This window comes from Mixophyes fleayi, chromosome 1 (assembly GCF_038048845.1).
Source record: "Mixophyes fleayi isolate aMixFle1 chromosome 1, aMixFle1.hap1, whole genome shotgun sequence".
Taxonomy (NCBI): domain Eukaryota; kingdom Metazoa; phylum Chordata; class Amphibia; order Anura; family Limnodynastidae; genus Mixophyes; species Mixophyes fleayi.
The window spans coordinates 340,631,613-340,648,316 of NC_134402.1; the positions used below are offsets into that span (position 1 = coordinate 340,631,613).

The 16,704-nt window shown below is 38.6% G+C and overlaps 1 protein-coding gene across 3 annotated transcripts in view; it reads right to left on the reverse strand.

The window, feature by feature from the left end:
• PPIL2 (peptidylprolyl isomerase like 2) overlaps positions 1-16,444 on the reverse strand; it is a 49,771-nt gene extending 33,327 nt beyond the window's left edge. The window contains exons 1-6 of one of the 3 annotated variants that reach the window (XM_075216325.1): positions 16,314-16,444; positions 15,089-15,138; positions 14,854-14,899; positions 8,993-9,055; positions 5,609-5,660; positions 1,621-1,672 (exon numbers count right to left, since the gene is read on the reverse strand). In XM_075216325.1, the coding sequence (XP_075072426.1) occupies positions 1,621-1,672; positions 5,609-5,660; positions 8,993-9,055; positions 14,854-14,899; positions 15,089-15,138; positions 16,314-16,345 (295 nt within the window). In that variant the 5' untranslated portion in view covers positions 16,346-16,444. Of the gene's footprint in view, positions 1-1,620; positions 1,673-1,808; positions 1,901-2,176; positions 2,217-5,608; positions 5,661-8,992; positions 9,056-14,853; positions 14,900-15,088; positions 15,139-16,313 lie in introns of those variants that run through there. The other 2 variants (XM_075216333.1, XM_075216342.1) reach the window with 2 other exon arrangements.
• Positions 16,445-16,704: the final 260 nt, after the last annotated feature.

Here is a 16,704-nt window from a genome sequence, read left to right on the forward strand (position 1 = left end):
AGTCCTTGAGACCGCTTGTCACTCTGTCCGAGAGAGCAGACTGCTCTCAATGGCAGAGCATTAGTGGTCACAGTACAGAGTCCGGTCACCGCTGCCCAGCTTCTGCGAGTGTGTTCTCTATATATAGAACACACTCCCAGCTCTGCCCTAAACTAACTGTACTGTAAAAAATTAAGAAACATTAAAGTTATATAAAAATAAATGAAATAAAATACTAGCTATTTCTAATAAGCCCAACTCCTTTGGGCACCTAGAAAAAAAACGGAGGAGGAAGAGGGGGGATTGTAGAGGGGAGGGGTCTGTCAGCAGTGCTAAAGATTAACTAGCTAGGTGCCAACTCCCGTGCTCCCCTCCACAACCCATGGTAAGCAGTGTCCCCCAGACTGGATGAAAGAAATTAAATATGTCATTTGTATTTTTTATATATTGTTACTCACAAAAGGTACGCAAATTAAAATTTAACAAAACAATACAAAGCAAAACACCATAAACGAAGTTGTTCTAACTGTACTATCCAGAAGTAAAATCCATAGTAACATTATATTCTCGCAACACACATTTAGCATCACACTAGACAAGGCACAATGTGACAATTAGCTCATAAGCACTATAACTTCTCCCCAATATAAAAAAAATATTCCAGAGTAGTAGTGGTACGGCCTGGCTGTCTAGAAAACCATATTGGCGCAAGGTGTAGACTTTTACCCAAAGACTACTCAGGAATAGGACAAATATAGTGTTTAGTTCCACTGTTATGCTATAGGTTATTTTAGGAGTTCAATCTGCCTAGTAACAGTCTAGGATTGGTCAACAAAGGAAAACTAATAGACTAGAGGAAAAAGTATTAAGGAAGCGCTGATAAAGTTGACAACAATATTTATTCTTAATTCAATATATCAATATCCAATTAATTAATTGGATCTATAAAAATGCCCTCCAATTTTTTTATAGATCCAATTAATTTGTTTATATATCAATGAATACGGAGATCTGTTTGATGAGAACCTTTAATATTACCCGTTTTCTTCCAGCGCATTGAAGTGTATACAGTATAGTTACACTCTAAACCCAGCCTTCATAGTTATAAGTGATATACCGGTATATTACGATATTTCGATACCTATTTTATGGTGATATATGTTTTTATTATTTTATATAGTATTATATGTTGATTGGCTATTGATATATTGAATTAATAATAAATATTGTTGTCAACTTTATCAGCGCTTCCTCAATAGTTTTTACTTACATAGTACTTTTTGTGGCAATAGCAGCATATTGCCAAAAGGGAGCTACCGATAACAGTTGTTTGAATTTGATTTAAAATTTATTATAGGTGTTGGAAGTCTTTAGTGAAAGTTTTGTATTTTTGAATCGTTAATGGACGAGAGGAAACAAAAACAGGCAAGATTATGATTATTTGTATAGTATGTGATATAAAGGCATTACTTGAAAGAGTATTTATAAGTTATTACTCATTCAGCAACAGCATTAAATAATTAACTTAGAGATGTTTGCATAATTTCCCACTTTGGGGTTCAGTATTGCTTAAAAATGATACATATAACAGTATACGGTTTTTGACCATTGCAACAGACAAGTTAAATGCATACAACTTACCATCCTGATTTTTGGCAAAGTTCAGTTTAATAAGAGATTTGGCATCCAATTTCTGCACACAAAAAAAAAAAAAAAAAAAGTAAATACATTGTAAGGAGTCAATTTGGCACATCAATAATATTGCAATCCTGGGCTATATCATCTCCAAATTTACAGCTCTGCTGCATATATTTATAGCTGTCTACCACCTTTGTATTGCATTTCACCAACGTCCTTAAGCTGGCTAGCTGGAGCCCCAGGGACTGCTCCGTGGTGCCATTTTTTCCAGGGACTCCGCTGGTTCATCTCACAATGAGGGTGAGCCTCAGAAGGTACAATTTTAAGTGGTGAACGTAACTGATTTATGTATGACCCAGGAAAAATGTCTGTATGGAGCAGCTCCTGGGGATCTAGCTAGAGGAAGGGAGGAGGTTGGTAAAATAACATTTGGATAGTAGTGCAGCTTTAATATAATCAGGCGGGGAAATTAACTAGTTAACCTCCCTTATTACCACCCACCCATATCCTCCTACTGCTCTTACTCAGAAGCTGTTTTCTCCCATATTATAACACCCACCCCCTTTAAGTTCTCCAGCACCATCTCTCTATGTGACACAGCTAGTTCTGGCAGTGAAAGTGTAATAACAGAACGAATGCACACAGTATCTTTGATTACTGCGCTCCTGGCAAGGGACAGGTTAAAGAAGCAGGGTGGAGTGCCCATGACCTACTTTCTAAGAAGCTGGCGCAGTCAGTATGAGGGGTTGGTGACACGCTATCCCCTGCAGGGTGTATGTGTGATGGCCTTGCCTACTTTTAAGGATAAACAACAAGACTTTGGTAGAACACACTTTAAATGTAGTGTGCAGTCAGAATTCATAAAGGCAGAATGACCCTACAGGGGATTCTGAGGCTTGAAGTGTGCCTCCATACTGGAATTGATCATTCTGTATAATGTCATGTATGGGATGCTTCTACACACCTGGCAATCACACAGGACAGCATTATCAATCACACTTCTGAAGTATCTGAATTAATGAGGTTCAGACACTGTCCACATGCCTGCAGGGTATAAATGAAGCATTTACTCCCTATGCCTATGGAGCCTGACATGGACAAGGCATGCTTATACACGCCAATAGCATGCCAGATATGCAAAGTATGCAGACAGTCAGGATGATACATATAATCCAATATCTGAGAAGTGGGTCAGAATAGATGTGGTGTAATTAGATTTACAGAGATTATAGGTATATATATTTACACACACATTTTATATATGGGTGTATAAAGGGCTCCGGTATACCTTCCTGGCATGACCCCTGAGTTTCCCCATATCTTGATTCTTCATTTAGTGTCCAATTAAACTTTACTTGTTAGTAACATACATTTAGTAATATTACGGCATTTAAATACCATGTACTTACAAATGATCTTTATGCAGTAATTCCTAATTCTAAAAACGATTAGGACCTTTTATATTTGTTTGTTCCAAAGGAAACATTATAGTGTAGATTTGTTTGGATGAACAGGTAATCCTGGGACCACAAGCTGCCCTCAGACACTAAAGGCCCTCTTGATCAGAGTCATTTCCCCTCTATCGTCCTCTAGTGAACGATTCTAACTTCACATAGTGCATTCATTGTATTCCTCCATGACTAATGTGCCCACCACTTGTGGAACAATCAGCCAATTGTGAGGCCCCTGAAAATGTGAGTTAACTCCCTCCTGGTGTAAATGATAACGAAAGCACAATGAACATAGCATATAGGAAATCTTTTGGCTCAAATTTCAAAAACGTTTGACGCAAAACCATAATGGGAGGTTATAAATCAGTAGAGAATAGATGGGCGATATGAGATGAAACAGACACTTCTCTTTTCTGACATCTATATCCACAAACCTTCATTGTAGCACGATTGTAAATTTTATTACTGTAAGCAAAGTATAATCATTCACTAATTAATGCAATCACCATCATTTCTATACTTTCCTTTTGGCCTAGCACAAACAGATGTTCCTTATAAAAACATTGAGTCTGTTGGATAGTCATGTAATGAGTCACCTTTCCACCAATATTATGAACTGTAAATGCATTAACATTTTCAGATCTGGAAGAGGTGATTCATTAACACGCAGAAAGCACAAATACAAACCTGAGAGATGTGCTTAACAGAAACTTGTCACCATCTAGTGTTGAAAAACGGAACTGCATAGAAAATTTTTCATAAATCCCTTATTTGACCCAAAAATTTGATATTTATACTTGCGTTAAGTCAGTGTCCTCCAATTGAGAAAGGGATTTAACGGAAGTATAAAAATCCTGTTTTCTGATTCATCCATTCAGGGATACTTTGACGTGTCGCAGATGCCCCTCAGTGTGGGTATGCTCAGAGTTGCAATGCACTATTGAAACTAGCGTCATTAGAAGACATTCACCTGAAAAATCCTGTAAACTTATGCACCGATTACCAACTATCATCTGTTCAGTTGCCAGCCAACCTCATTAGAAGCATTGTACAGGACCAGAAGATCAGTTATCCCACCATCTAATGTTCTTCTTACATATCTTTCTGCCCGGACCAACATCCAGTAAGAGAAAGAACATTCTTCCACTAGGATGGACTCTGACCCAATGCTGGCATCACAATGTCCCGATTTACGTGACACTTAGATACCAACTAAAGCTGAAAGGATTAAATCATCCAGAGAATGATCCTATCACCATGAAAAAACAGATATAGTGATGCCCTAGACAGAGCCAAATAACAGACACCCTTTCAGGCGAAGAAATGGCCAAAAGAGAAACAGTCTGCAATGTGAAAAATCTGAGATCCACCGTGTTCAGTGGTTAAAAAGGAGCCTGTTGTAACCCATTCAACCCTAAATATAGAATTTTAGAATGTAAGGATTGCACCTCTGTAAGAACACAAACATATTCTGAAAGAAAACAGAGTATAGAGAACTGAACAGGTGACAACCATGAATCAGACTATCCTTTACAATAGTAGGAGACGGACCAACTGAAGAAGTTGGAAGGCTCGTAATCTCACACAAAGAAATATAGATCTGCCAAACCCAGAGATAAATCTATGCTGAAACCGGCTTTCGAGCACTAAACATGACCTTGATAACCCTAGTTTCTAAGAATCATGACTACAACTACCACACAGTTAAAGCCAGCTAGGTCAATCCAAAGCAGATCCTTCCCTAGGGAAACACAATGCAATGGGCCCAACTACATTTTGAGAACGTTCGTGTGCCAAAACCGTTATGGCCAGTCCAGTACCACCAACATCATCCAGATCCTCTTTATGAAAATATAAGATACATCAGATAAAGCCATGAGATGGACAAACTGGCGGGAGAGAATTAAAATGATAAATAAAATCAAGTATACAGGCTGCCGAAGCAAATCGAAAGCAAAGTGACTGTCCTGTGGGCGCTCTAAAAAAGGAGTTGTTTACAGGATGGAAAAATAAAGGAAAAAAAAAACGAGAGAGAGAATTCATCCTCTAAGTGCCAGTGTCCTAATAGGAGCTTCTTATACCCCATGGACTTGGTGTTCTTCAACTAGATGAATGAGAAAACAATTTCATACCACCTTGTCAGTTTTGGATAGAACACACAGATTGTTAAAGATACACCTGTGTACTAGACCCTAGGATACATATTGAAAAGTATCAAACTGTATTAATCTTTGTAGGCCTTTCAGCTTTTTTTTTTTTTTTTTTTTTTTAATTGTATGCTAAAGTAGTGCCTGCTAATGTCTATGGCCCATGTTTGCCAATAGAACAAGACAGACCATCTGCTTATTGAATTTTAAGCATTTCGTTTTTTTAACTTGTATGTTACCTATATATTTAATCTCATTAACTGTACTGTAAAAAATGCATCTTGTAGTTGCAGCAAAAAAATTGTTAGATGGGGAATAAAAAGGTTCAAAGCAAGCTGTCAAAGTGGTTAGACATGAAAACCAGGCGTTCATACAAACAATATAGACACTCGCCTCTCCAGTGATAGGGTTAGTGCCATATTTCTTTATCCATGGGACAATGCTCCTGAAACAAATAAAAAAAATAAAGACATTATACAAGACGTTTGAGAAAAAATACGGTCATACTATCTTTAATGTGTTGCTCCCCCTTCATTAAAATTTTGAAAAATCAACAGTAGTCTGAGCAAGAGTCTAATTTCAATGCACAATGATTATTACATGCCATTTTTGATGAAACAAGCTACTGTGTCCCTGCTTCTCATCATCATTTATAAAGCACCAGTATTGCACTTCTTACAATCATGCCTTACACAAGATTTTAATTAGCTGATGGCCAAGATTCTATTACTCTAATTTCATGTGATCATTCAGAGCCAATCAGACACCTGTTTTGACAGCTGGCATACTTCCTATAGCTTGATGTCATAGAAAGCGTCTCAGGACCAGAGGGAGCAAGGTCCTGCTAGTAAATAGGATGCTCACACTCAGTAATACTCATGATCAGAAGATATCTAAACTTCACGCTGGCATGTAAAAGGAAATTATAAGAGATACTATACAGCTGTAACACAAATTAAACGTAAAATCATTTTACATGTTATCTAACCAGGAACCATTTAATATGTAGTTGTGATTACGTGACATTTTGTACATCCAGGTTTGAGCACTCCTTGCTTATGACCAACCCCTCTCCAAAACACAAATAAGGGGAATCCACTCCTGTTACTGGAAGCCAGGAATTTCTGAGCTCTAAGCATACCAAGCTGGAAGGACAGTCCATATTGTCCAGAGAGGGCAGCTCTATGCAGCACTAGTGAAGAGGACTGGACAGGTTTGGTCTCCTGTGCTGTAAGCTCACCGTATGAATCAGCTCCCATAAAGTTACAGGGGGGGGGAGTGGACAACCATTAGTTATAAAGGATAAAGTGTAAAGTAGGGACTATGGTATCGTTATAGTAATGCTCAACATCCATGACTTACACCCGTATAGTTCTGAGATCAGAAGGTGGGATGCTCTTTGAACTCAGAATTTCAGGCTTGTTTCACCAGTGACATTTCTGTCTTCTTAAAGAAGCAACAGTTACTCTAAGTAAACCTTCATCCGATTCTTTGGTTCCCCTCTTCTTCATTCATCCTTATTAGATTTTTTTTTTTAATATGTCCAGATATTATAGATGTTGGGTTTCTGTGATCACACACTTGCCAATTCTGCCTCAGCCCAAAAGACTAGATCAATGCCCAATGTGGTTACACATGAAGCAATCAAACTGGGTAAGACCTGCCCTTATCAGGCCAAATGCATGAGATCACACAGATTAGCACAGCATGAGTGGCAAGCTCTTACTGCAGTATCGAATAGCATTGAGAGTCCAAGAATGATCAAAAACATGGATCGATCTATAACAAATTGGTCAAGTGTAGGCCCAAATACACAGATAGACAAGTAATAAAAATTTACATCTTATCAAAAGTTGGCCATGATTACTTAGTTGGCCGATTACCATAATCTGTTATACTACTTTCTGCTGACCACATTAACTGAGCCCCTATGTGATCGATCTGATTTGGTCAACCAGACATACTGCCTACATGTATATACAGCTTAAAGTGTGTCTGATGGCTCCACACTGTGGAGCCATTCATAAAAACTCACTAGTAATATAGTGACATCACTGACCCATTGTGTCTCAGTGATGTCACCAATCCATACTGAACCAATAGCCTGAATTCTTATCCAAGAAAATGCAACACATTTTTTCCATATCCATTATTTAGCTTAAGCAACCATAACTCATTTTCAGACAAATCCATCTATATACATATACACACACAATTCTAATTAGGGTGTTCGGCCATTTCAGCAACACCCATTGCTAACAGGTGCATAAAATCAAGCATACAGCCATGCAATCTCCATAATTTAAAAATTAGCGTGGTTTTAACGTGGTAAAGTCACAGAATGCCCCCGTTCTAACTACTCAATTCTTCAAATTTCCCCCCAGTGTAAGAGGTACCCTGGTTAACTATAAATGTCGCTATTGTGAAGTGAAAAATTCTAGGAGCAGCAGCAACAAGTAAGCTGTGAAAGGTTCGGCCACACAAAACAAGATAGCCAAGTGTTGAAGTATATAAAATAGTCCGTCCTCTGTTGTGACACTTACTATTGCCTCTGCAAGCAACGTCAGCACAAGAATTGTTCGTTCGAAGGTTCAAGGATTAGGTTTTCATGGAAGAGCAACCGCACACAGCCTCAGATCACCACATTCAATACCAAACGTCATCTGAAGTGGTGTAAAGTACACCAACACCGGACTCTGGAGCAGTGGAAACGTGTTCTCTGGAGTGATAAATCACGCCTCACTGTCTGGCAGTCTGATGGAGGCCAGTAGAACGTTTCCTACCCAAATACGTACTGCCAACTGTAAAGTTGGGGTAGGAGGAACAATGGTGTAATAACTTATTCATGGTTTGGCCTGGGCCCCTTATTTCCAGTGAAGGGAGCCCTTAATATTACAGCATACAATGACATTCTAGAGAATTGTGTGCTTCCAACTTTGTGGCAACAGTTTCAGGAAGGCAGTTTCCAGCTTCAGCATGACAATGCCCTCATGAACAAAGAGAGATCCAAAAAAATGATTTCAAGACTTTGGTGTGGAAGAACTTGACTGTCCTGCACAGACCCCTGACCTCAACCACATCAAACACCTTTGGGATGAATTAGAATATCAAGTGTGAGCTTGTAAGGTCCACCCATTAAACAACTGTAGTCATTGCAAAGACTCAATTTTACTATAAACAAAATTTGTAATTACACTTCCTCCTCATTTCATAAATTTAGTGATAAGACTAGTAATAAAACAAAACAAAAAAAAAAAGCGTACATAAAACCCAATCATCTGATAACTACAAGTTACTGCACATTTGTGTAGCTAAATCATACATTTCACTGTAAAGTGCTATATAATATTTAGGTGCTATATAAATAACAGTCAATAAATGTAAAATACACATACATAATTTTAATAAATAATTAACCCTAGGGGGTATATTTACTAAACTGTGGGTTTGAAAAAGTGGAGATGTTGTCCATAGCAACCAGATTCTTGTCATCATTTATATAATACATTCTACAAAATGACAGCTAGAATCTGATTGGTTGCCTACCCGCAGTTTAGTAAATATACCCCAAGTTTTTAAATGTACTTTGTTTACAACAACAACAAGTAGTACACAATAAGAACAGAGGGGAAATAAGAGAGATGTGGATGATAATCTTATACTTTAGAAGACATGCATATACTGTGTAATTGTTCAACCTCATACTGATCTCTTTAGCCATTTTAAGCTTAAAATGTATAATGTTATAGACATTTACAAGTGAAAGTATGTACTCACAGTAGATCAAACACTATACCATCTGGAGTGCAAACAGGATATTCAAAAGGCTGCAAGGACAAGCTGAAAAACAAATAAAGGTATTCTTTAATATAAAAATCAATTACACTTTCTGGAAAACTGTATCATCTAAAATATATACTCATACAGAAAAGCAATGTTAATGGCAAGGTGTGTTAAATAATTAACGGCTAACTGTTGTAATACTATATCTGTATGAAATGGTTAGGCCCGCAGAGGAATAAAAAAATTCTGCTTATATCTTTTTAGATTCATTTTGATAAAGTAACAACTCAAATTTTGCTTTTCAGGCAATCAGGAGCGCCTATTCAAATGCTGTGGGAACACTGAAGATAGACAGCTACCACTAGCCTGTAATTCACCTGAAGTGACTAAATAAAACTACCAGCAATACATTGGTTTAACTAAATTACAGCGAGGAGAATGATGCTCAGAAGGAATTACGCTTCATTTCAATACAGTGCACCAGGCAACCAAACAAACCAGATACAATGCAGCTATTTGTTAGATTTACTTCATATAAGAGTGTAACTAAGTAAGATATAGAACTTTTAAACAGGTAAGTAACTCATATTTTATACATGAAGTATTACAAAAGGTAGCCTTGAAGGAAGAGCACAGAAACTGATTTTCTTTCCTACCATTGGGGAACCCTGCGAGTCGTTGGGGCACAGCAGGTGGGCTAGGAGCCTTGGCACTTATAAACTTGTTGGTTTGTCCCTCCTATGCCCCTCCTCTCCAGCTCAGACCCCAGTTGTGTTTAAGTGCCTAGGAGATATGTCACTTCGGTATAGGCTCCTGCCTATATCAAATGTTTTTATTTTATTTCCTTTTTCAGGTGCAGTGCATGGACCACAAAAGACCCAGGAGAGTGAATAGCATGTCAGCTTCCTTCACTCTGGGTCCCTGCGGAGGGGGAGCAGCAGCCTTTCAGCTCACTCCCCCCTTGCACAGATGCCGACATTCTGCCCCTAGACAGAACGAGCTGAGGAGTCTGTATTTTTTATTTTTAACCTGCCACATGGCCAGGACGCGACTACAGGACGGACGGGAGTGAAGCAGGTAAGAGCCTCTCCTCCCGCCCTGACTTAAATTACCCACATCCCCCCTTTAGGCAACGAGCAGGGGGCACAGATCGCGATCGCACTCCACAGGAACTGACCGCAGAACCAGACAGCCAGAGACAGGTCTGGGCATCTAAAAGTGATACCTGTAGTGCCGACCGACAGCCATACTACAGATTGACTATATAGGATAAATGGATGTTAAAATAGAATAGTTCTCAAGACAAACATAGTAGTCAAACCAGGGAAGAGGAACACCCACACAGCTAGGTGCTGTTCATATGTTTCACAGATATTTACAATTTCTCTTTCCTACCATTGGGGGACACTGCGAGACATTGGGGTATAGTAGGTGGGACTAGGGGTCTAGTCACTTATCTTGTTTGTTCCTCACACTCCTCCCCTACTATGCTCCTCCCCTACAGCTCAGACCTCAGTTTTTTTCTAAGTGCCTTAGGAGATAGGTCACTTCTGTGTAAGCTCCTGCTTACATTTTTGTTAGAGTTTTCACATTTTTATTTAATTCCTTATCTTAAGTGCAGCGCAGGGACAATTAAAGACCCAGGGAGTGAATAGCATATCGGCTCTCCTCCCTCTGGGTCCCTGGGGAGGGGAAAGCAGCCTGGTCTCTTTCATCCCTCGCATCTCTGCCGGCAATACCTTCCCCTAGTTAGACGAGCAAAACAACACAAGAATGGAAGAGCTGCTAGTGAAAGCCTGACATAGGTAGGCCGATTGCATTGTTTTCATCGGCCGGGAGTGAAGTTTCAAGCTCCCTCTCCTCCCCACCTGGATCACGTGCCGGCTGTTCCCCTGGACAACGAGCAGTAAAGGGGATATGTCAACGATTGCACTCCATAAGAGGCCATCTACTAACGGCAGCGGCAGGGCAGACTGGGCATTTAAGATTCCCCTTCAATGCTTGACCACTGCAGCTGACAGCCATATATAGATGGTCTGTTCGCCTGCACATGGAGGCTGCCAAACATAGTAGCCAAACCAGGGAAGAGGAACACCCACATAGCTGGGTGCTGTACATACGAGGTATGTCAATTATATAACGAGACTGATTAAATAACTCCACTTTTTTTATTTGGTATTACAAATTTAATGTTTGTCCCCTTCAATATACTCCCCATTTGCACCAATACATCACTGTAGTCTTGTTTTCCACTGGTCGAAGGCATGGAGCAAATCAATTTCTGTCACTTGTTTCAACATATCTGCCGTTTTCTTCTTTACAGCATCAAATGACTCAAAATGTGTCCCTTTAAGCACTGATTTAACTTTTGAGAAAAGATAAAAATTGCAAGGTGCTAAATAAGGCGAATATGGAGATTGTTCAAGTGTAGTAATGCGTTTGTCGGTCAAAAAATGCTTCACAGAAAGTGTTGTGTGAGCAGACGCATTGTCCTGGTGAAGAAAGAAACCATTTTTCCACAGTTGTGGCCATTTCTTTATGGCTCTCTCTCAACTTTTTCAAAACTTCCTTATAATAATGCTAATTAACTGTTGTGCCTTCTGGAACCCATTCTTCCAAAATTACACCCTTGATATCAAAAAAAACAATGAGCATTGCTTTGAATTTTGACTTGCTTTGACGAGCTTTTTACACTCTTGGTGATGACTGTGTTTTCCAGTGCATTGACTGTCTTTTGGTTTCAGGATCGTACTGGAAGATCCAGGTCTCATCACAAGTGATTACTTTATGAAACAGGTTTGGATCTGTGTCAAGTTGCTGTAGAATGTCAACACAACATTCCTTGCGACATTCTTGCTCTGGTGTGAGAACCCTTGGGACCATCTTTGCACAAACTTTCGTCATGTTAAGATCCTCCCACAAAATTTTCCATACGGTGTCTTTGTCAATGTTCATGGATTCAGCTATCATTCGAACACTTAGTCAGCGGTCTTTTCGAACAATCTGACTGATTTTTTTCTACATTTTCTTCTGTTCTTGAAGTGCAAGGTCGTCCAGGGCGTTCATCATCTTCGACATTCTCACGTCCCTCGCTAAATCTTTTGTGCCACTCAAACACACACACACACACACGGGACAGGCAGTCATTCCCATAGGCCGTAGTAAGCATTTGAAAACATTCTGTTGGTGTTTTGTGCAATTTTACTAAAAATTTCAAATTGACACGTTGTTCAACTTTTAAACTTAGCATTTTTTCGGCACTCTGCAGAAAACACAACCAAACTAAATGGCGACTCACAATCAACTGAACGTCAGAGTATTGCAGCTTGTCATGCAGGTTCAGATAGGTTCAAGGTTACTACGTATGCAGTTATAACCGGTTCGGACTGCTTTGTTTACTAGGTGGAATCACAGTCTTGTTATTTAATAGACATACCTCGTATGTTTCACAGTTATTTACAATATAATGTACTGCATTCATGAATGCAATTTATCTTTGCAGTAGTTGTGCTGATCATTTGCCAACTATGGAAAACTTAGAGGCTCTTAAGAATCATACAACACATGCTCTCTTGCACAAATGAAACGGTATTGATCAGTAAGCTAACTGTTTACATGAGGTTCTAACAAGAAGATGCATACCTGCACTAGGAATACATTAAATATAAGTTTAAGGGCTATGCCGTTTCTTTATTAGGACCACTGAAGTTCAAGATGGGATTACACTTTACAGGTACTCAGATGTCTTTGTTTATTTATTTGTAGTACAAGGTACTGTAAAACCTATACATTCCTTTATGTTCTCTCTTTACAGATTACCAAAAAACAAAGTGTTGTGTCTGTCTCCCATTTGCCTATTATATGTTTGTTCTTAGACCATCCAGGCAAAGCTTGAACTTAATTATTTTATGTCATAACCCCAATAATGGCAGATACTGTCCCCTGTAGCTACAGTACACTCCCAGGCAGCTGTATTGTGAAAGGATTAAGACACATAAATAAGACTGATAGAAGAGCTCTGGAGGCAGAAAGGACATTTGTCCTTTCAATTTCCAGAGCTCTTGTATCGGTCCTTATTCATATACAACAATACTTGGATATGGAATCAGTGCTTCACTAACGCATGATAAGCTCATTCAGTTATAGAAGCTAAAGTAAAGTTCTGCAATTTGATTATTATAAATTGGGGAGTCAGATTATTACGCACACCTGCCCTTCTTACGATGCAGCTACTGACTTAAAAACAGTTACATATGTGCTGTTTAAGGATCAATACAGAACTAAAAGTTTAATGCATTTTCTGTAACACATTGAAGGACATGCTGTTATCTGCAATTCACTTTAATATTTCATGCAGCAAACACAAACAACATGTACTGACACATTTAATTAATACTGGAACTATTATTTTTAGCATGTTTAATGTGTTGATTTTGTAAATAACTGCACCTAATCTACAAGGGTTGAGTACATAGCCCTAAGCAAGAAACCACAGATAAGTAGGCATTTCCTAAGAAGAATAGACAAAACAACAGATTTAAGCGATTTTAACTGAGGCAAGATAGTTCATATTGGCGCATCCTCTTCCCACTGTCAAGTAGTGATAGATGCTAAAATTCTGCTCTTTCAGTCTTTCGGGCTAAGCAGCTACATCACTTCTGGCATTACTGGGACCGGATAATGTTATTAGAAGATGACCATACATACAGGCTGATAGTGGTCATCATATAACTGCATTTACCAACACACCTTATAATGATTTGGGTATAACTGGGCAATTGTTTAGGCTCACACTGGCATATCAGGTGAAGTGCCTGGTATCAGATGCACGATCACAACATGTGCAGCCAACATAATAGCAACACTTTTGGTGTCACAGGTGTAACAAGAATGGGTCACTAGTTAAACAACAAATAGTAGGGTCCTGGTGTTGGAAATTAATAATGAGAGGGAAAGCATGATTTGTACAGAGTAAAGGATGAACTAGGTAGTCAACCAACAGTATACAGCATATGCAACATCAATGTACCTCGTCATGCATGGGGTATGGCAGCTAATCTATCCAAGTGAGTTCTACTTCTGTCAACACAAAATTAAGAATATGTAACTGCAGTGTCCTGGTTCCTGCTGTTTGAAGGTGATATGGTGAAAATGGCATTGGACCAGGGATGAATCGATCTTGCAGGGCATTAACTTTGCAGACTGATAGTATAACATGTGAGGTGTGTGTTTGGGCACACATTGAATCGCTTGATACAAGTAGCGTCATTTTTTTTATTGTTAACGTATAGCTGAACATCAATGTGCAGCTAAGCTTTTTTTGGCACAATGGAATGCCACCTTGACTATGACAGAAAATTCAGTTTAACGCAATGCCATCCCCAGGTACTAGATCTCAAAAGAATCAATATGTAGGATGAAAGAACTATTCAGAGTAGAAATCCACCATCAAATGTAAACACCACTTGGGGGTATATTTACTAAACTGCAATTTTGAAAAAGTGGAAATTGCCTATAGCAACCAATAAAATTTGCATCATCATTTAGTACATTCTACAAAATGACAGATGGAATTTGATTGTCTGCTATAGGCAACATCTCCACTTTTTCAAACACACAGTTTAATAAATATATCCATTGGAGACTTTGGGATAGACAAGAGCCAATATCACTGTATTGTAAGTGCAATACTTTTATTAGAATAAGTGCCCTGACAAATTCACCATTTAATGAATGTACCTAATAAAGTGACCATGCATTATCTAAAAACAAAATATGACAAAGTATAAACATCATAAATAACTTATTGCAGATTATTACAGATAATCAACAATTCAACACCATGGTATACACACCTGCAGTGATCAAATGACAACCGTCTGAAGTTTGACTTTGGAATATCTGTATAAGAAATGAGGAGTGAAGAAAGTTGAATTTACACTTCTAAGTCTTCAACACGCACATGAATAGGAGTACTTGCAAACCTATCACATGTTCTAAAATGCAAAGAAATCATTACATTTCCCAAGCCTGCAATTATAAGAGTATAGCTACAGGGATTTGCAGTCTAATTGCCCATACAGATCATACCTGGTTTCTTTCCTCCGTAGAAGTGTGTATACTCTGCACAGGTGATGTACCTAGGGAAGTAACAGTATAAATTATACTTGAAACATTAAAAAACAAAACATCTGGAGGCATATTGTAGCACAGACTCACATCCAATATAGAATAGCTGTTCATATAAAAAACAAGCACCTTCACATGATAAGCATTACTTTGTAGTATTCCTCTCACCCAGTACCAATAATAGAATGGACAAAGGATCAGTACATGAATCAAAGCACAGAATCACATTTACCAGATATAGCCCAAGCGTTCTACGGATAATAATTAACAACACAGCCCCTGACAGAGTTCTTATAATTTCACTGTTACCTTCTGCCAAAGTCTCTGGGTCAGATGTTCCCACCTATGTCTATAGTCCCATTAAAGCTGTCTTTCCAAAGGATCTGATGGTTTGGTAGACCTATGTTTGCAGTCACTGTAGCTGCCCTTACTACCAGCACTTATGTTCTCTGTATCTGTTTGACAATCAGTTATATCAGCTTATGGCTCTATGTAGTGTCAAAGTGAAGCATTAATGTTCCACCATGAGACTTCGCTAAAGAGGCTCTGCCTGGATAAATATAGAACATGCCAATTTACATTTTCCTTGTATTTCACAATGACCATGGTGTTAGAGGAATCAAAGTTTATATTCAGATATCACAGGTATAGTGTGAACAGAGGAGATATTATGAACTAGTCTTCCACACAATCTAGTAGTGCAGGAAAAATTTACCTTAAGATGTATCAATACAGCAGATAATCAAACAAAACACAACCTCTAGTAATGAGCCCTGACCTGTACATCAGTAAACAGTTCAATTTGCCATTTCTAATAAGCATTTAACAAACATATTTTGTAGACTGCAAACATTTCAGAATGTAATGTTCTGCTTTTAGCTACACTGGGAAATAACTTACATCCACTGGAGGTAACAGAAGAGAAGACAAATGCCTGCAGGAAAGCTGAGCCTCTTACTACAATATTGTAGTTACATTTCAATCAACACTCCATATATAAAACTATATTTTAATTCGAGATGATCTCTGATCATGTATAAAAATGATTTCCAGAGATAATGACTTGTTGATAATAAGCAGTGCTCCCTCTTCACTGCCCTGGGAAGCGAGGATTTAAAATGTAATTAAGCTACAGTGTATGTACACATTGCTGTTACCGGTAGCGTTAGACATATACAGTACTTACATCTTATCCTTCTGGTGCTGTCTCTTCCCCATCTTTACAGCTGTTACAACCGTCAAACACCGATAAACAGAGCCCAAGATTCCTTCAAACTCACAACTACTTCCGATTTTCTGTGCTACAAACACACATGACCGGAAGTTACATCCAGGAAAGCGAGCCTACAGCCATATTGGAACACTCATTCTCCTACAGAGGTGTACCAACATGGCAGCTGCACAAACGTAAGTGCGCTGTCTAGTGCTGAAATCACATAAAGGCAGTACAATGAAACTACATGGCGAGACGTGCACTTAATGTGCAGAAAAGTGTTATTTTATTGTGTTGTTTGCCATTATTGAGAAGAACAATAATTTCCAAGGGTAAATATTTAAAGCCTGGGATTGTCCATTGA